At 53.1% G+C, this 20,428-nt stretch overlaps 1 protein-coding gene across 2 annotated transcripts in view; it reads left to right on the top strand.

Annotated features, from left to right (window-relative positions):
• The window catches only part of OLFM2 (olfactomedin 2), a 60,679-nt gene extending 40,720 nt beyond the window's left edge, over positions 1-19,959 (top strand). For both annotated transcript variants that reach the window (XM_060630163.3, XM_060630162.3), the window contains exons 2-6: positions 15,088-15,237; positions 16,559-16,705; positions 17,177-17,396; positions 17,729-17,835; positions 18,813-19,959. In XM_060630163.3, coding sequence (XP_060486146.2) covers positions 15,088-15,237; positions 16,559-16,705; positions 17,177-17,396; positions 17,729-17,835; positions 18,813-19,490 — 1,302 coding nt within the window. In that variant the 3' untranslated portion in view covers positions 19,491-19,959. The remainder of the gene's footprint in view (positions 1-15,087; positions 15,238-16,558; positions 16,706-17,176; positions 17,397-17,728; positions 17,836-18,812) is intronic.
• The last annotated feature ends 469 nt before the right edge of the window (positions 19,960-20,428 follow it).

Raw genomic sequence — 20,428 nt, 5'->3', positions numbered from 1 at the left:
CACAATTCCTGCTTGGTGGTCCCTGCTCCTGGGCTCTGGTAACACCCCTCCTCCTTTTGCCCCTGCTAACCCTGAAGTTTCTTGCATTTACTCTTTTTTATATCATTTCGCTTTCCCCACTTCCTCTTTCAGCCTTTCTGGCTCCTCTGTATCACACTTGCCCTATTGTATTCCCTCCGTGGAACCATCTAGCGTGGCCTCTGTTCCCCCTCTGTTCCACAGCAGTCTCTGCCACTTGACTCTTCCTCCCCAACCTTCAGTTTATAACAGCCTGACACCACACAGCTGTTGTGAGATGAATGGGGACAATACTCTCAGTAGCTGAGCCTACACGGCCCCCACTGTGTAGGGTTTGAAGCTGTGCACACGGGCACTCATTTACGTCCACAACAATCCGACGAGGTGGGCGCTACTGTTAGCCCTGTTTTACAGATGGGGAAACCGAGGCACAGAGAGGTTCAAGTCACTTGCTCAGGGTCACATGGCTAGGAAGTGGCACGAGGGGGGGGTCCCTCATGCATGCATTATGCACGTAGAGTGCTTGGCACACAGGCAGTGCCTGGCAAGGCTGGTGACAATAATAATCATTACATGTGGAGCTGGTCTCTGGTTAGTACCGAGGCTGGAGGTGATGCTGGAATGCCACCTGGGATGGACACCACAATGCATGCTGATTGAAGGCTCTTCTGGGACTGGCCACCTGGCAGAACAATCTTCAGGATCCTGCTGGCTCTCGTCCCAGACCTGGAAGAGAAGGGGCAAAGGGCTTCTCTCCGGCAGCTTTGGCTGGGAGCAGCTGCTCGACGCTTAGCTGGGATCGATTTCCCTTCAAGTGGCCCATTCTCGCTAACAAAGGGCTCCAGTGACCCCGGTGGCTGTCACTGCCCCCTCCCCTCTGAGAGGGGGACGTGTCTCCCGGCTAGAGCTGTTTTCTGTCTTTGAGATTCACTTCTTTGAAAGCCCTGGAAAACTCACAACGATGGGCCAAATCAGCCTTCCGATGTGCTCATCTGGTGGATTTCTCTGCCTCTCTGTCTTGCTCTGGCCAGTCCGTCCTCCATGATGTTCCTGACCAGATCCTTTCCCTACTCACACATGGTTATGTGCTGAACCGTGTCTCCCCCCCCCCCCCAGACTCTCTCTCCTCTGCCCCCCTGTCTCCTGTGGCTGCCGTCATTGGCCAGGCTCCATTGAATGCTGGAGGGCAGGGGATTCTGGGAGGTGAGGGCTGGAGAGGTCAGCCTCCCAGAGCACAGAGAGGAAGGAGGAGTGGGGCGAGAGGATCCGGAGAGACCAGCAGAACACCCAGCTCACCTCCCGCCTCCCAACTTGAGCTTCAGCACCTCATTGAACAAGTTTCAAGTGTGCCACGCGTCTTCCTACCAGAGTGGAACTGACACGAGGGTGGGGATCTTTGTCCCATTTGCTGCTGTGTCTCCAGTGCCCACAGCGTGCCCAGCACATAGCAGGTGCTCAGTAAATACTGGTGGGATGCACAGTTGCTCTCTCCCCTCTGGGTCTTTGCCCACACTATTCCCTCTGCCTGGAACCCCCTCACTCACCCTGCGGAATCCTGCCATTCATACTGTCTATTTAGCTTTGGCTTCTTCTGGAAGGCTGTCCCTGAACCCTCAAAACCGGGCTCCATAGCCAACCAGCCTCTGCTTACAGCACCCTGTACTGCCCCCAGCATGGCACTCGCCAAACTGTTTTATAATCGCCCCTTCACTTGTCTCTCAAATATATTAGCTCACTTACCCCTCAAAACACCAACATTGTCATCACCTCCCTCCCCTTTGAGAAATAGACTGAGGCTTAGAGAGGGTAAGTAACTTGCCCAAGGTAACACAGGGCCAGGATTTAAATGCAGACTGTCTGGTCCCCAGATACTGAGCTGCCTTTTTGTGTTCCCTGTCAGCACCTATTTGCTTATTTTTATTCTATGATCAATTTTATTGCACTCGTGTATTACATTGCCTGTGTTAAGCCATTCGAATATATTAACAACAATCTCAATAACATCACTACCATTCTTTTCTTTTAAGTTTATTTTGAGAGAGAGAGAGAGAGAGAGAGAGCAGGCAGGGGAGGGGCAGAGAGAGCGGGAGAGAATCCCAAGCAGGCTCCACACTGCCAGCACAGAGCCTGATGAGGGGCTTGAACTCACGAGCCGTGAGATCATCACCTGAGCCCAAACCAAGAGTCAGATGCTTAACCGACTGAGCTGCCCAGGCTCCCACATCACTGCTATTCTTAACGCCATACTACAGATGGGGAAATGGAAGCTCGGGGTGGTTGAGTCACGTGCCCAAGGTCACGCAACAAAGCTGGAACTTCTACTCAAGTGACCGGCTCCAGAGTCAGAGCCTTCAACGACTATGTTCTGTGGCCTCACTTTGGCTGGAGGAATTGAATGCCTTTGCGACTCACTTCTTTGAAACCCCGGAATGTGTGTCAGAGATGCAACCAAATGACAAAGGGTCTGAACCCCGCATTAACTTGCCGCCCGCAGGGACGTACACGGAGCCCGTGGAACTGGGTTTTCAGGCAGTCCCGGCACCTGGCTGCCCCTGTGAGTTATTAGCTGGCAGGTTGGTCCCTTGTCACCTCCCGGCCACGCTCTCCAGCCTTCAAGGCTTCCTCCCTCCAGCCCCCACCTGGGAGCCTCGCAGCAAACACCTCCATTTTGTGCAGGGGCGTCCCTGGCGGTGGCATGAAATGCCTCAGCCAGCCACGGAAGATAAATTTCCCCCACGACGACCTTTTCCACGCGCCGACGGATTGATTTCAGAAATCCATCCCCGGCCAATATGCCGAGCCCCAGCCCCCGCCGTGGGCGCTGATGGCTGCAAATTTATGCCCAGTCCAGAAATTGAATTCCTGTAAGTCGAGGGAAGTGTCGGAAAAGCTCACCCAGGCTCATTTTTACTTCTGACAAACTTCAGGCGAGAGATTAAACCCCAGCCAGTGTCTTCCAGCAGCAGGGGCTGTGGTGGCGGGGAAATGACCTCGATGGGGGCATTTTTCTCCCATCCCTGCTTTCAGCTTGGCCTGCCAGGGCTGAGGAATAAAAAGCAGTCAGACCCCCAGGCCTGGGCGGTTAAAGGGAATTCCCATCTCTGCCCTGCTAATGTTAGAAGAGGGGCATGCTCTGTGTACCCGAAGGCAGGCCCCTGGGTCCCCATGGCAAATATTGAACCGTTCAGAGGGATGGGAAAGAAAGCTTCTAATTCGTCTCCATCACCAGCCAGCCTCCCGCACCAGTTCCTGAGGCTGGCTCAGTCTCGGCAACTTTGTGAGGTTTTTTTTTTTTTTTTTTTAATGTTTCTCCATTTACTTTTGAGAGAGAGAGACAGAGCGTGAGAGGGGGAGGGATACAGAGAGAAAGGAAGACACAGAATCTGAAGCAGGCTCCAGGCTCTGAACTGTCAGCACAGAGCCCGACGTAAAGCTCAAACTCATGGAACCGTGAGATCATGATCTGAGCCGAAGTCAGCCGCTTAACTGACTGAGCCACCTAGCCACCTGTGAGATTCTAATTAAGCTTCCTGGGCCTGGGACAGAGAGGACATCAAAGTGTGGATGATTCCAGGGCCCCAACCCCCCCACCCTGCCCCTGCCAGAGGCCCAAAAGCCGGGGAGGGGGAAACAGAGAAATCGAGTGACACATCTGGGAAGGAAGAAACCCATCCTGCTATAAAGATCTTTCTCACTTGCCTTGAAAAACGAGACATCTGATGCAAATGTAGCCGCTTCTATTTGGTACAAAACCCCCTAAATATTAAAGAAATAGATCCTTGATGTCTACAAAGAAAGGATCAAAAAGGAACCCTTCTGAAGAGAGAAGAGCTTTTATTTCGCTGTGAACTTTTCTAGATCTAGCCTCTGGCAGGGATGCCTACAGAACACGGGGTGTGGGAGAATAAAGAAATGATTGCCATTCATGTATTCATTCATTTAGGAAGTGTCTGTGAAGCAGCTACTGTGTGCCAGGCATCGGGCTGTGTGCCAGGAAACCACAGGGAGAAATCAGGACCCGGTTTCTGCCCTTCAAAGCACAGGGGCATGTGCAAAGTCCTTGACCACTAGTCCTCAAAACTGGCAAGGTCCTGAGAAACAGGGAAAGACCGAGAAACTATCACAGAACGGAGGAGATGAAGGAGCTGTGATAACTAAATACAACGTGAGACTCTGGGCCAGAAAAAGGACATGAGTGGAAAAATTAGGGAAATCCTATAAAGCCTGGAGTTTAGTTGTAGTGACGCACCAGGGTTGGTTTCCGTCGTCGTGACAGGTGTACCGTGGGTATGTAAAAGGTTAGCACCGGGGGGAATTGGGTGGGTGGCGGGCATATGGAAGCTGTCTGTCCTATCTTCACAACTTTGCTGTCAATCTAACATTATTCCAAAATAAAAAAAAAATTAAAAATAAGACAGCAGGGGACATGGAACTATTCTAGAACATTGCTGGTTCTGTGGGTTGATATAAAAGGTCCTACCGACTGGGCACACACTATGTGCCAGGCACTGTGGTTGACTCTTGACATGTACTAACTCCTTGTCCTGATGACAACTGTGTGAGGCCTGGCTTTTATGATCACAATGTTTAGATGAGAAAGCAGAGAGGTTAAGGAAGGCACAGAAGGTTTGGGCTACTTGCCCCAAGCCACACAAAAAGGAACTGATCAGAATTTGGACTGAAGCAGCCTGTGTTGTAAAACTCTATGGCTGCCTGTATTAACATGTACTAACTGTATTACATGTATTAACTGAGCAGCTATTATTCTCTTCAGGGTCTGAGTAAAGAAACACATCTTTGAGAGATTTTATGGATTTTAATATGGGGAATTGTTTACAAACATGGTGCAAGAGATACGAAACTAAACAAGGGATGGAGATGAAACCCAGAGATTAACAACAGCAGACAGCCTCTATCCCCCAGGACTTGGCGTCAAGTAGAAAAGGTGGTACATGGGCGCCTGGGTGGCTCAGTCCGTTGGGCGGCCGACTTCGGCTCAGGTCACGATCTCGCGGTCCGTGAGTTCGAGCCCCGCGTCGGGCTCTGTGCTGACTGCTCAGAGCCTGGAGCCCGTTTCAGATTCTGTGTGTGTCTCTCTCTCTCTGACCCTCCCCCATTCATGCGCTGTCTCTCTCTGTCTCAAAAATAAATAAACGTTAAAAAAAAAATTAAAAAAAAGGAAAAGGTGGTACAAACAGAGCTTGGGAGTGGAGCTGTTGGTGGAAGCTTAAGCCACAGAGGAGATGTAGCTATGGCTATAACACAGGAGGCAGCAAGGGGGAAAATACCCCTGCTTATCCCTTTGTCCCGCCCTCAGATCATCCATAAATTCCTTCCATTGGCTGCATCTTCCTGGAAGCCAGAGGGCAAGGCAGTGTGGGAAATGTAGTTCCCAACCATACAGAACAGGGGCAGTCATCAAGCAGCTTACGCTTAAGTGTGTTTGTGTGTGTGTGTGTGTGTGTGTGTGCGTGCGCGCGCACGTGTGTGCACTCAAGGGTCAGAGGACATTTTTAATCTCCATTTTACAAATGACAGAGGCCAGGTGATCTGCTTAAGAACTCACAAAAACTCAGGGGAGGCTGAGAATTCATCCAGGCTTGACGGGGCAGGACTAGTGACTAGCTTTATATGGAGGGCACCTGGAGCTATGCAGGGTTCAATGTGGAGGTGACCTGTTGAAAGCCAGCTCTGGCTTCTCTGGGGAGAATGGATCAGAGGTGTAAGTTTTGAGGCCAAGCTTCTATGGAGGGAGAGACTTTTCTTCCCTGAGCATAGTGACTAAGCAAGTATTTGAGAGTCTGAGAGGCCAGCATCCAGATGCGAGCTTGGATACTTACCAGCCCTGTGAGTTTGGACATCTGACTTTCCTCTCTGTGCCTCAGTTGTTCCATCTGTAAAATGGATCTGGTGTTAGTGCCTACCTCATTGCATGAGGGGAGGCTATAAGGACTTCATTTTTGTAAAGCAGCTTAGACGAATGTCTTAGTCTGTCCGGGCTGTATAACACAGGTAGTATAGATGCAGGGGCTTAAGCAACCAACAGTTACTTGTCCCAGTTCTGGAGGCTGGGAAGTCCATCAAGGTGCCGGCGGATTCGGTGTCTGATGAGAGCCAGATTCCTGGCTCATAGCATCTTCACGTGGTGGGAGGGATAAGGGAGCTCTCTGGGGTCTCTTATCAGGGCACCGATCTCCCTCCCATAGGGCTCACCTTCAAATACCTTCACACTGGGGGTTAAGTTTCAACATATGAATTTTAGGGAGACAGAGAGACGTTCAGCCCATAGCAAAGGGCACGCTCTTCAAGAGTTAAATAAACTATGAAACCTCAGTGGCTGCTCCTCTCCTTCATCCATTCCACGATTTAAATCCCATCTCTCTACAGCCAGCATCCAAATGCACATCTCAGACCAAACTCTTGATTGCCACCCCCCATCTGCCCCTCCCCCTGCCACAGACCCCCTTCTCCAGCCTTCTCCATCTCAGTAAATGACACCCCCACCACCCACCCTGTTGTTCGGCTCCCCCATTTTCCTTCCACCCTCAGCAAATCCTGTGAGCTCTGACTTGTCTGTCCCCATGACATCTACCCTGGGGAAAGCTCTCATCATGGCTCACCTGAACAACTGTGCAGTGAGCAGCAAGTTCAAAGGCCCTGGGGTGATAAAGACTCAGGAGTCATTGAGGATCTGAAAGGAGGCCTGTGAAACTCAGCAGGCTTAGGTTCCCTCCCAGAAAGCTCTCTTCAACTAGGGTGTTCTTGAGTGTTGGGGGTGGGGTGGAAGGGACTTACAGTTTCTCAAAGCAAGCTTCTCTGATGACTGGCATGACCCTTGTATGAGAACTTGTAGCCTTGATGTAAACCTCTGTCCACAAGCCCTACTTTTAGGACTGTCTGCAGGGATTCATGGTGGTTCCAGCACAGTCTGGGCCACACTCGGAGGGAAGGGGCTGAGTTTGTAAATACTTGCACAATGCAAGCCTTCCTTGGACTTGAGTGGGGGAGGTCAGTCGAACGGAGAGACCTGTGTCTCTTCCTGTATTTCCCAAGAAAGTCTATGTCATTGATTATTGGTCCACACTGGCACTATGATGGCAGAGCCCAAGACGTCCTGGAACATAAGTCCTGGCTTGACAGGGGCTCCAGGGGTGCTGAGGGCCTCCTGCCAAGGCTTGGGGGCCTTCCGAGGGTAAGAGGTTGTGCCGTGCTGCCGGCTTGGATAGCCTCTCAGGACAAGGCGGGTTAACTGCATTGAGAGTGAGTGAATGAATGAATGAGCTCATAGTCACCACCAGCCACAGGCTGTCACCGGCAAAGCCCCAGCTGCTTAGGCTGCGGAGACCCAGTTGGCATAGGTGAGCTGATAATGTCCTTAACACCTGTCATGCTTATCACTCAGGGGGGGCATTTGCCCAATACCTCGGGGTCTGACAGGAGCAGTCTGCTATTATCTCAAGCCCTCCAAAGGGACGTGGCCCCTGTCATAGCTCAGACATGGCAGACAGGCATGTCCCTGATTATTCATCACGGCCCTTCTGCCATCGCGGCCGTCAGGGAGAAGCCATGCCTGCTTCTGAGCCTGCCCGGTGTCTCTCTCCAGCCTGACATCACAAGATCCCTGATCCCTCCCTAGGACAGATGGAAGCTAGTTTGGTGGCAGAAGGGGGAATGGATGGGGGACCTATCAAGAAGTTTGCTCTCTGTCCCGCTGGCCAACCACTGTCCGATCATCCAACGAACATTCAGTGTGCCAGGCCCGGGGGCTGCAGTTGGTGACAAAGCAGACAGAATTCTCCACCCCCATGCCGGTTCTCGTGCAGGGGCAGAGGCAGGCTTTGGGCTAGTGGTCACGCCCGTGAGGTCCTAATGGCCATCGGGCTCAGGCCCTGAAGGAGGACTGAGAAGGTGCGACGTGGAGGTGTAGACCGTGGAGTCAGATGGCCTGCGTTTGAAGCCCAGGACGGTACAAGAGACTGTGACGCTCTGGGGAAGAGATTTGAACCCTCTGCCCCAGTTTCTTCCCCTTACCAAAGGCAGAGAACGGCAGTGCCTGCTGGTCACCTACTTACAAAGTCCTTAGAACAATGCTTGACATAGAGTAAGAAGCAGAAATGTTAGGGAAAGCCAGCCCAGGATGCCTTGAGAGGTGGGTGACATGGGGCAGGGACAGCGAGACTACTTTTGGAAAAGACATTTGTGCGACAGCCCCAGGAATGGGAAGAGTTAGCCCGGCTGTGAGATGGGGCAAGAGTGTTGATGGCAGAGGGTGCCTCCAGGGCGAAGGCCTGGAGGCGGGAAAAGCAGGGTGTTCGGGCAAGACCAGAGGACGGGCCAGAGACAACGGCCGTGTCACCTTGTTGCTTGCTGGCGTAGGAGATGCTCCAGGACAGGGGGCCGACTGAGCCACATGGGGACGAGGACGGGGCAAGTGTCTCTGCCCATCTTCCATGGGGCTCACTCCTCTCCAACACTGGCCTTTCAACTCTTCATCATCCTGCAGCCTCCGCCCCAGCTCCACGGGACTCTCCCGAGTTCTTCCGGATCATCTCGGTTCAGTGCCTGCATCAAGGTCAGACCATTTTGACTTCAGGAAGTTAGCAAATTGGCTTTAGAGTCATGAGGGTAATAATAATAAATGCAAACACATAGCACTTACTACGTGCCGATGACTGTTACCAGTTGCTCTCACAAAAAGCATTAATTCATTCACGCTTCCCACGAGCCCTATGAGGTAGGTACAATTACCGTGTCCATTTTCCAGATGAGGAAACAGAGGCTGTGCATTTAACAGAGGTTAAATGACTTGCCCAGGCCAGACAACAAGCGAGTGGCCAAGTCAGGACATAGACCCAGGCAGCCTGACCCCCGGACTCTGCGGTTAACCACCTGGCTCTTCTCTACCATCCGAGTGGGAGTAAGAAACAGCCAAAGGAAATGAGTTGTTTCTGGATAAGTTTTGTTTTCTTTTGTTTTTTTTTAAGATTTTATATTTTTTTAAGTAATCTCTACACCCAACACGGGGCTCGAACTCACAACCCCAAGATCAAAAGTTGCATGCTCCATGGACTGAGCCAGCCGGGCACCCCTGTCGTGAGGTTTTTTAACTGGAAAAATATGCAATGTGGTATTAGTTTCAGGTGCACAACAAAGCGATCTGATGATTCTATACATTATGCAATGCTCACCCCGAGAAGTGTAGTCCCCATCTGTCCCCATCCAATGTTGTTACAATATATTGACTACATTCCCTGTGCTGTACTTTTCATCCCTGTGACTTATTTATTTTAAAACTGCAAGTTTGTGCCTCTTAATCCCTTCACCTATTTTGCCCATCCCCCTTGCCCCCCCCCCCCCGCCCCTGCTCCTCCCCAGTGTAAGAATGTTGTCTGGAAAGATCCTGGTGCCATCACAGGGACTCCTTTTTGGGAGGATCGTGGGAGAGATCCTTGCCTGTTCTTGGTACCGAAAATAGTTAAGCTCGCTCCTAAGCAGCTGGTGTGCTTTTGTTTCAGGACACTGGGAACCATATAAATGACCAGCTTTCCCTTTTTGAGCTGGCTGCTAAGGAACTTCGAGCCAAATTTATGGCTTGACCATATGCTGGCTGTTCGGGTTTTAAAGGGATGAGTTTTTCTTAGCCTAATTTTTGGCTCCGTCTACCTCCCCACTTTTCTCTTTCTTCCTCGTCTCCGTTGCAAAAAAAAAAAGGGGGGGTGGGGGGGAGGAGGTTGAAAAATCTTTCCAAGACCAATATGTGCTCACTGTAGGAAACTTAGAAGATAAAATCAATCTGAAGATGACCATAAAAATCCCCGCTAATCTCCTATTTTCACGGCTGCATAGTATTCCCTCCTGCGCATACACCTTAAGTTTCGAAATCAAGCCCCCTGCCGTCAAAGAACTGAAGGGAGAAAACTCCAGGTGTCCAATTTTAAACAGCGCTTTAATGAGCATCGTTGCAGCAGTCCTGTGCTTGTCCACACGGTTTCCCTGGGCCAAATTCTTAGACTCGGATTGGCTGGGTTAAATACACAAGCAGAAACCTGGAGGCTTTCGCTCTGGATTGGCAGACTGCCCTCCAGAAACATCTAATTCCTACTCTCCTATCTAATTGGAGCTATCGTGTGGTGGTTTACATACCCTTGTAAACCACTTGCAGTCCTCTCTGGAACAAGGCAGGGTACAAATAAATATATATGCCCCAAGCCACTTCTGCCTCCTGATTAAATTACCCGGCCTCAAATGCAATAATATCCTTGTCTTATTAAGAGGCAGCCGCTAGCTCTGTTCCTGTTGGGTAAACCCCGGTCGCCAGTGCTCCACGGATGGCTGGCCCGGGATCCTGTAAGCGATCCTTCTGCCCCTGGAAGAGCCAGGAATTGTTTTTGAACCAAGATGTAAGTAGCAGAGCCATAGGCCGCGATGATGAGCCAGGGTGTGACAGCGAGAGGAATTTTTCCTGCGTGTCAATCCTGGACCTGTCACGGGGGACTGCTGCTTTAATTGGGGCGCAGCATCCTTGGTGAAAGTATTGGAAAAAATCGCAGCCAGAAAAGACGATTTGAGAAGCGGCTACTTGAGCGCATAGCTTACCCGCTTAGAGCCCATTAGCAGGAATATTAAACTCAGTACCAGCAGCTCGGCCAAGAGAGCAGCTGGCTTCTCCAGTACATTTGCCCCAGCAGTGGTGAGACAGGCCGCCTGACTGGAGGTTTCTGTACCTGGACGGTTCCTGGGCTCGCACACCTGCTGTTAAAAGCATTTTTCTTAGGGCAGGCCCTTCTCTACCCTTACGACTGTGCCCTCCACAAGTTCATGACCGAGGTTCTGAGCTAAACCCAGTCTGAGAGAGCTGGCATGCGGACTCTCAAACAAGGAGCCTTCCAGGACTCCAGTGGGTCCCGGGGACATGAACTTGACTGCGTATTTGAACTTGAACCCGCCAGGCAAAAGTCCGGGTCTCTGCTGTGCTGAGATTTGGCAGCCGAGCCTCAGGCATTTAATTACATTGCTGCAGAGAACATTTCAGCGAGGTGCGTCCAGCGCAGACAATTATTTTAGGAAAGCCGTGGAGGCCTTCCCTCCTTGCCACTTAAATCTTTCTTCTCTTTTACAATTCAATACTTCATATGTTGAGAGAAAATGGCTTGTTTGCTTCAAAGGACACACTAGGAATTGCAGAAAGGAGATGTTAATTATGTTGAACCGGCTGCTTTGTCTCTGAACAAATGAGAATCTTAGGAGGGGGGTGTTGTCCAAATGGCTTGGGGATCAGAGCCAGGGGAACATGGATGGGGGTGCTTAGTCTCAAGTTCTTTCTTTCTTTCTTTCTTTCTTTCTTTCTTTCTTTCTTTCTTTCTTTTCCTTCCTTCCTTCCTTCCTTCCTTTCTTTTCTTGTTTCATTGTAAACAACTAGACTTGTCATGAAAGGAGACGAGGCTAGTTTCACATTCTCCTGGAACCAAGGGGCAAGGTGTTCTTGGACCGCCCTTCTGGTCCTAGGTCAGGCTCCCTGCAGAAGCAGAGCTGGTGGGGAGGAGTTGAGCGTTAAGTATCCACCTGGGGGGTGATACCGGGAGGAACCAGTAGGAGAAGTGAGCCGGGAAGTGAAGGACTCCTGTGCAGGGTGAGCTAAGGAACAGGGTGTCCCCGTGGGCACCTGGGACACAGCCCTGGAAAGCTGCCTGCGGCATGCATCTCAGAGCTCTCCTACGGGACCGGCCAGAGGGCTACTTGTCTATCACTGGCTCCTATGTGTGGCTTCGTTGGGGACTGCTGGGTGGGAGGGGCTTCTGCTGCGTGCCCAGTGCAAAGGCAGAGCAGGCTGGGACTGACATACAGAGGAAGCCTTTGCAGTGGGGGATTCTGGTGTTTCTGTAGTTAAGGCCTGGGAGGCTTGAGTGTGGCTTCCCGCCCCCCCCCGCCCCCAATCATACCTGCATGCAAGGAAGGCTGGGTGACTTCACTGCTCCATGGGGGAGGCATGGACTGTTAAAAAGGGGGATTCCCGGGGCGCCTGGGTGGCGCAGTCGGTTAAGCCTCCGACTTCAGCCAGGTCACGATCTCGCGGTCCGTGAGTTCGAGCCCCGCGTCGGGCTCTGGGCTGATGGCTCGGAGCCTGGAGCCTGTTTCCGATTCTGTGTCTCCCTCTCTCTCTGCCCCTCCCCCGTTCATGCTCTGTCTCTCTCTGTCCCAAAAATAAATAAAAAACATTGAAAAAAAAAATTAAAAAAAAAAAAAAAAAAAAAAGGGGGGATTCCCCCCAGGGGCGCCTGGGTGGCTCAGTCACTTAAGCATCTGACTTCGGCTCAGGTCATGATCTCGTGGTTCGTGGGTTCGAGCCCCGCGTCGGGCTCTGTGCTGACAGCTCGGAGCCTGGAGCCCACTTCGGATTCTGTGTCTCCCTCTCTCTCTGCCCCTCCCCTGCCTGCTCTCTGTCTCTCTCTTAAAAAATAAATTAACATTTAAAAAATTTAAAAATAAATAAACACTCAAAAAGGGGGACCCCCCCAACTTCAAAAAGCGTGTACATAAATAAGGCACAAAGAATATCTAATTACAATCATTTCAGATGGCGTTTATGAATGGCTTACTTTTCTTATAAATTAGTGGGGGAGTCAGGCTCATCTGTACAATTACATCAGTCGCTCACTTTACAATAAGCTTTAAAAAAAAAGACTTCACTGAGTGGGAGAGAAAAAGGTGGGCTATTAGCTGGTGTCTCCAAGATTGCTCGTAACTCACGGTCTGGCTTATCTCTGCTATGGCTCGTGGGAACAGCTTCTGTGGGGCGATCAGTTAACCGCTGTCCAAATGAACAATTATTGTGAGGCTTTGTTTCTCTGTAAAACACTTGGGTTTTATGAGGACTTTTTCCGGGTATGTAGGAACGCATCCTGGATAGGACCACAGTCTTTCATTTCCCACCTCTACGGCCACCACCCATCCTTGTTCGCCGGGACCGATGCAGTGTCATTTGCCCTGGTCTTCTGCCCTGGCCCCCCCGTCTGTCCCCAGCAACCGCCCCCCCCAACCACCTGTGTCTGTGAACACCTGAGTCAGGTGACATCCCTTCTCGTTCAGAACCCTCTGTGGCTCCCACCTCACTCAGAGGAAAAACCAAAGTCTTCCCCACCAACCCACAGGTCCTGAAGATGCGGTCCTGCCCCCTCCCTGCTCTCACCCCCCTACTCACCACCTTTCACACTCTGCTTCAGCCACGCCAGCCTTTTCCGTGTGCCCTGAACCTACCAGGCATGGCCGTGCCTCAGGGCCTTTGCACTTGTTCTTATCTCTGCCTGCAACCTCCTTCCTGAGATATCTGCATGGCTCATCCCTCACCGGCTTCAGGTCTTGACTCAAATGACACGTTGTTGGAGCCACCCTGACGTTGCAGATTCCCTGTATGGCACTCGTCACCCTTTAAATATTTGGCATTTACTTGCCTATTTCTGTCTTTGTCTAATGTAAGCTCCTAGAAGAGCTTTTGTGTTTGGGCATTTTGTTTACTGCTTGTGTTTTCAGTCTCCAGAATGGAGCCTGACACACAGTAGGAGCTTAACAAGTGTTTGGTCGAACAAAGGAGACCGTACTTCCCTGATGAAAACAAAAAGATTGGGGCTTGTGACTAAGTCTGGTATGTTCTGGTGAAACTCCAGGGGGCCTGATCTGGGGGCCACCATGTTCTATCCTGTGATCACTCACTTCTTTTCGAACCCTGTTGCTCAAACACGTCCGGATATTGATTTGAATTTGTGGTGTCAAAAGTGTCCCCTGTCCTTTCGTTTTCCCCTGGCTCACTCTGAATGTCCCTTCTCTGAGGTACCTCCTCTGAAATCCCAGCCTGACGAAGACCCCCGTTACTCCCTGCACTTTCTTTGGAGCATTGACTGCAGTGAATGGTTCCAGAAGTATCCGTGGATTTTCATGTTTGATGTCTGTTTCCTCCATCCATGGACAACGGGCCAGATATGTTTTCTTTACCCCTCTTTTCCTAGCCCTATCCCAGACCCTATGCCAGGCATAAAATAGGCACTCGCTAGGTATTTTCTAATAAGTGTAGAAAATTTTGTAGTTCCCTGAAGCACATTAGCATTTCAAAGGCTCTGATAAGTCCTGCATCAAAGGAACACGTTTCACGGAGCAACGCACAAATTTATTTGATCACTGAGCACACCTGGAAAGATTGCTAGTGTTCTGAAGGAGCATGGCTCAGGAAACACAGCCGTGCCTGATCCCTGAATTATATGAGCATCATAAATTGACCTGAAATTTATTTTTTATTTTTTTTCCATTTTTAAAAAAAAATTTTTTTGAATGTTTTTTATTTTGTTCTTGAGAGACAGAGAGAGAGAGACAGAGCAGGAGCGGGGCAAGACAGAGAGGGAACACCGAATCCGAAGCAGGCTCCAGGCTCTGAGCCGTCAGCACAGAGCCCGACGCGGGGCTCAAACTCACGGACCGCGAGATCATGACCTGAGCGAAGTCGGACGCTTAGCCGACTGAGCCACCCAGGCGCCCTGACCTGAAGCTTAATTTAGGAGTCTGAAGTGAGGCCTTCTATTCAAGGGCTCGGAAGTCTCTGTGAGGATTCTGTCGCCCTCTCGCCGTTACCTTATCTGGGCTTCTCAGGAGCAGGGGTGGAGGGTGGGGATGACAACAGTATATCCAGAGTCCATGTGTCACAATGGGCTGGGAAAGCAGAGAGGGAGCTCCAGGTTTGGGGATCAGTACGAGTGGGTCTGCGTCCCACTGGCGGTTACGGAGGCAGTGCTGTGTGTATGCGAACACGTGCGCGAGGATGAATTCCTGTGTTGTGGAAGGGCTCGAATCCCACAACTCCTTGCCGCGTTCCTGAACCGCCACCCCCCCCCCCATACCTGTCTCATCATCTGGCAAATGGGTTTCCTTGAGGAGGGATTGAGATCACAGGCACCAGGCGCTCAGCACATGGTCCAGCACATTCCAGGGCATCTGTCGTTTCCCTGGGTCCCCTTTCTCCCCCAGCATGGGCCGGGGGAATCCCCTACCGGGCTCCTGCTCTCTGACCCCCCGACTTCCCCGCAGACCCTCTTCCAGAGCCCCGAGGAGGGCTGGCAGCTCTACACCTCGGCCCAGGCGCCCGACGGGAAATGCATCTGCACGGCTGTGATCCCCGCGCAGAGCACCTGCTCCCGCGACGGCCGGAGCCGGGAGCTGCGGCAGCTGATGGGGAAGGTAAGAGCAGACTGTGAAAAGCGCTCGGGTCCCACCCTGCCCTCGGCCCCCGTCCAGGTCAGCCGGGGCCAGATCCAGCCATCCAGATTGTTCAGAGCTGGTGGATAACCCGGCTGCCCTCCAGGTGGATATTTTCTTCTTTGGAGGCGAAGCTGAGCGTTGCGTGGGGAGGCGGCATCCGAGTCACCGGACTCGCCTGCTAAAAAAGTGTCTTGTGTGTCCCTTGCAGAGGGGTCTCACCCTCCAACCCCAAGAGGTTTATGTAAGATTCCATCCCCTTGTGATTGGGGCTGATATAAAACAGTCCCCATTCAACCTCGCCCGCCCCCAGGATGCTCTGATGCCCTTTGTGGACTGACTGCTGTCCCTTGATAGTATCCAGCCGAACTGCTCACTAGTCAGCTCCGATGTCAGTGTTGAAAGGGACCAGCTACCTCTCGTCATCACCCTATAGACGAGGAAGCTGAGGGTTTCGTAGGGAACGGAAGAGACCCTGGTCAGCACTGGAGTCTCCCGGCCACTAACCCTGCAGGATCCTGGCCCTGCCCGCGACACCGGAACTGCCCTCCCCGCCAGTTTGGGACATCCGTGTGGCATCCCCTGATTGTTGACAATGGCTCTAAAAACGTTCTGTGGCGTCGGGGTGGGCGTCAGGCCGTTAGGTTTCTGAGACCTTCCAAGTGTCGTGTGAACAAGGGGTTCAGGAGAGTGTGTGTTGTGACAAGCAGCCGGGATCGTCTCTGAGTTCACCTTAGGCAGGGAGAAGCGGGAGCCGGGGGTCCTCATTCTGCGTTAGGAGAGGCTGGGGCAAGGGAAGCTGGAAAGCACTTGCTGAGCGTCTAGTTTAGGCCAGCGCCGGGCCCCGGTGATTTAGCTGTGGACAAGCTAGACGCGGGGCCTGCCTGCGAGGACCCCACCTGAAGGAGGCAGAGGGCTGGAGCTGGAGTCTGCGAGGGAAAGGGGGCTGGTGGCCGCAGTGGGAGGACACGAAGAGGAGGCAGGTGGGGAGGGGGGACCAGCCCGCAGGGCCTGCAGGGGAGGGTGATCCCGTGTTCCTTTCGCAAAGCTCCCTCTGGCTGCCGAGTGAAGAACTGACCGCTGGGGGCCACAGTGCAAGCAGGGAGACCGGGAGGCAGGGAGGCAGGGGAGAGAGGTGGGAGCTGACGATCGCCTGGGCGTGTCATTGGGAGGTTGCCGGTAAGAGCAGGGGAGGCGGTTGGCTGGGTGTTTGGCCTCTGGCTCCGTCAGGCCCGGTCTGTGGCATCTCAGGGGGGCGGGGAGGGCAGGAGTCTGGCTCTCCCTAACCCTCCCAAGCTCCTAGGTCCAGAACGTCTCCCAGTCCATGGAGGTCCTTGAGCTGCGGACGTACCGTGACCTCCAGTACGTGCGCAGCATGGAGACCCTCATGCGAAGCCTGGACGCACGACTCCGGGCGGCCGATGGGTCCCTCTCGGCCAAGAGCTTCCAGGTGGGTCCTTCTGGGTCAGCTCAGGAGCCGAGGAAAGAATTGGGATCAGCGCCCATTACTTCTGAGAGTAGTCATGTCTGAGGAGGACCAAGGGTAGGCTGGGATCTAGGGTCTAGTAGGAACCAAATGTCAAGAGCCAGGGGTGCATCAAAGATAAGGGGTGAGGGGGCGCCTGGGTGGCTCAGTCGGTTAAGTGTCCGACTCTCGGCTCAGGACACGATCTCGTTTTGTGAGTTCGAGCCCCGCATCGGGCTCTGTGCTGATGGCACGGAGCCTTCTTGGGATTCTCTCTCTTTTCCTCTCTGTCGCTCCCCTGCTCATGCATGTGAGCTCTCGCTCTCTCTCTCTTTCTCTCAAAAAAAAAAAAAAAATAATAATAATAAGGCGTGAGGCTATGGGTCAAAGGTTGGGGTCAGGCCTGGGTCAAAGGTCAGGGGCTAGGATCAGTGAGGGTTCCGTGTTGGCGGGCAGGAACTGAAGGACAGGATGTCGGAGCTGCTGCCCCTGAGCTCAGTCCTGGAGCAGTACAAGGCAGACACGCGGACCATCGTGCGCCTGCGGGAGGAAGTACGGAATCTCTCCAGCAGCCTTGCTGCCATCCAGGAGGAGATGGGCGCCTACGGCTACGAGGACTTGCAGCGGCGGGTGATGGCCCTGGAGGCCAGGCTCCATGCCTGTGCCCAGAAGCTGGGTATGCCTTGACCCTTGACTTTGACCCCTGACTTGCACGCCCAACCCTAATGCCACCCGTGTGCCCAGAAGCTGGACACGGTTTTGACTTCCAACTTCTGAACTTTGACCTTTGACTTCCCTACCCAAGGCCCAAAATAGACCCAGAAACTGGAAATGGCCCTGACTCTTGACTTCCAGTCTCTTACCCTCAACCTGACTCCATCTTGGGACCAGATTTCTGGATCCTCCCTCAGCCCTGGTCCCAGCTCTTCCCAGTTTGATCGAACCGCACCGTCCTTGCCCTGCCTCTTCCCATTCTCCACCCTCATCGGCCCTGTTCCTGCCTCCCAGGCTGTGGGAAGCTGACTGGGGTCAGTAACCCTATCACCGTTCGGGCCATGGGATCCCGCTTCGGCTCCTGGATGACCGACACGATGGCCCCCAGTGCGGACAGCCGGGTGAGTGACCGTGCCCACCCCAGGGGTCAGAGCCTGGGGAGACAGCCTGTGACCACCCACAGGTGCCCAGCAATTCCACACCAATTCTTCTCTTGTAGCCTCAAGTGTCATAAGATCTCCGGGGCCCTTGACCCTCCCCTTGACTGTCTCGTAACCACCAGGTGACCAAGGGCCTTTCAGCCCTGAAAATCGCCAAGTCTGTTGACCTTTGGACTTCTGGTGGCCCCCGTGGTCACGACTGCCCATCACCTCTGACCCATTAACCAGAACCATCCATTAACTGCCCTAGTGACTGATACTGGTCACGAGGTGGCCACTGAGTGTCCCTGATTAGAGGTGGTGAACAGCCAGTGCCTCACGATGATCACTGGCCTCCCAGGGATTATGAGGTCCAACCAAGGGGTTAGGAGGTTGGGATGGGGAATCACACTTGGATGTGCATCCCGCTGCCACCAATTCTTAGAGAACCTTGGGCAGGTTCCTTAAGGTCTCTGAGCCTCGATTTCCTTATCTTCAAAATGGTCGTGATGCCGTTGGCATTAAGGGTTTTAAAGTGCTTATTAGCCCAGCAGTCTGCCCCAGGGAGGGCCATCTCGTGGCTACAGGGGTTGCCCACAGGCAGTGAGCGCAACTGACCTCATCACCCGAGGGCTGTCCGGTAACCGCTAACCATCCCGTCTCCGATGACCGGTGAATTCCTGGGCCCCGAGAGTCACCAGGGGCTGCAACGTCCCCTGATCCTTAGGTAGCAAACACCATCCACTCGGTGTCTGTCTTAAGACCGGTGGCGGGTCCCGACCAAACGATCCCGCTACTGGGGCTCTGAGGGGTCATGAAGGGTCACCGGACATCCCACGGCTGACTGATGGCCACTCAGCGACTGCTGATCCCTAATGACCGTGGGTGGTTCCCGTGCGGTTGCTGGGGCCTTCGGGTCCCTGGCGGTGGTCCCGCAGCGACCAGCGGCTCTCTCGTAGGTCTGGTACATGGATGGCTACTACAAGGGCCGGCGGGTCCTGGAGTTCCGCACTCTGGGAGACTTCATCAAAGGCCAGAACTTTATCCAGCACCTGCTGCCCCAGCCGTGGGCGGGCACGGGCCACGTGGTATACAACGGCTCCCTGTTCTACAACAAGTACCAGAGCAACGTGGTGGTCAAGTACCACTTCCGCTCGCGCTCCGTGCTGGTGCAGAGGAGCCTCCCGGGGGCCGGCTACAACAACACCTTCCCCTACTCCTGGGGCGGCTTCTCGGACATGGACTTCATGGTGGACGAGAGCGGGCTCTGGGCCGTCTACACCACCAACCAGAACGCGGGCAACATCGTGGTCAGCCGGCTGGACCCGCACACCCTCGAGGTCGTGCGGTCCTGGGACACCGGCTACCCCAAGCGCAGCGCTGGCGAGGCCTTCATGATCTGTGGCGTGCTCTACGTGACCAACTCCCACCTGGCCGGGGCCAAGGTCTACTTCGCCTACTTCACCAACACGTCCAGTTACGAGTACACGGACGTGCCCTTCCACAACCAGTACTCCCACATCTCCATGCTGGATTACAACCCCCGGGAGCGGGCCCTCTACACCTGGAACAACGGCCACCAGGTGCTCTACAACGTCACCCTCTTCCACGTCATCAGCACCGCCGGGGACCCCTAGGGGCCGCGGCGGCTCAGGCTGCCACACGAGGGGCCGGGGCCCTTCTACCCCACCCTTGTCCCTTACTCTGTCTCCGTCCTGCCCTCGCTCTCCCCCGTCCCGTACGTTTTTTCCTCTCCCTCCCGTTTGGCCGGGCTTTCGTTCTCTGCCTCCCCGTTTCTCTTAGTGCATTCTGTCTGTGTCTTTTCTCCTTTGTTGGTCTCGAATTTTGATCCTTCACTCTTTCTGCCTTTTTATTAGTGTCCGTCTCTTTTCATTGATCTGACTCTCCAGTTCTTTCCCTGTCTGCCTCTCTCTCTCTCTCTTCCTTCTTCCCCTCCCTCCTTGTTTCCCACTCCTTCCCCACTCCCTCACTCCATGCCCCGCCTCCCCGCCCCCCACTAAGAGTTGAGTGCATGGATCGGTTTCTTTTTTTATTTACACTCGTTCTTTCCGGGTTGCTGGAATAAACGGGACCTTTGACATTTGATGCTTTCGTTGCTCTGTGTGTCCAGACGGGGCAGAGGAGGCCAGGTGGAGGGAGGCTCAGCCCGAGCCTGGAGACCCATCCCAGCCTGTGCCCCCCTGTGTCCCGTGCCACAAGCTGTCCCAAGCCCAGCCTCGGGGTGTGGCAGGAGGGGGGCACGGCTGGGCGAGCCCTTTGGGAAGACGGGCGAAGAGACCCCCATCCAAAGTTGCTTTGTTCAAAAACAATTTGTTTCAAAGCAATTTGATTCAAACAACCGAGAATTCTATCACAAAGATGAAAACAGGCCTCAGATGAATATTCTCCATCACTGGTTTTGCATCACTGAGCCATCTGGCAACTTTTTAAATGTGTGTGTGTGTGTGTGTGTGTGTGTGAGAGAGAGAGAGAGAGAGAGAGTTTTTTTTTTTAACTATTTGGCTGCTTTTAAGAATTTGGGTATGAGAGAGTGGGACACTAGTATTTTTCCTTT

The sequence above is a fragment of the Panthera onca genome, chromosome A2 (genome assembly GCF_046562875.1).
Source record: "Panthera onca isolate mPanOnc1 chromosome A2, mPanOnc1 haplotype 2, whole genome shotgun sequence".
NCBI classification, from domain to species: domain Eukaryota; kingdom Metazoa; phylum Chordata; class Mammalia; order Carnivora; family Felidae; genus Panthera; species Panthera onca.
The sequence above is the reverse complement of the archived record's forward strand: the minus strand, read 5'-3'. Positions and strand labels throughout refer to the sequence as shown.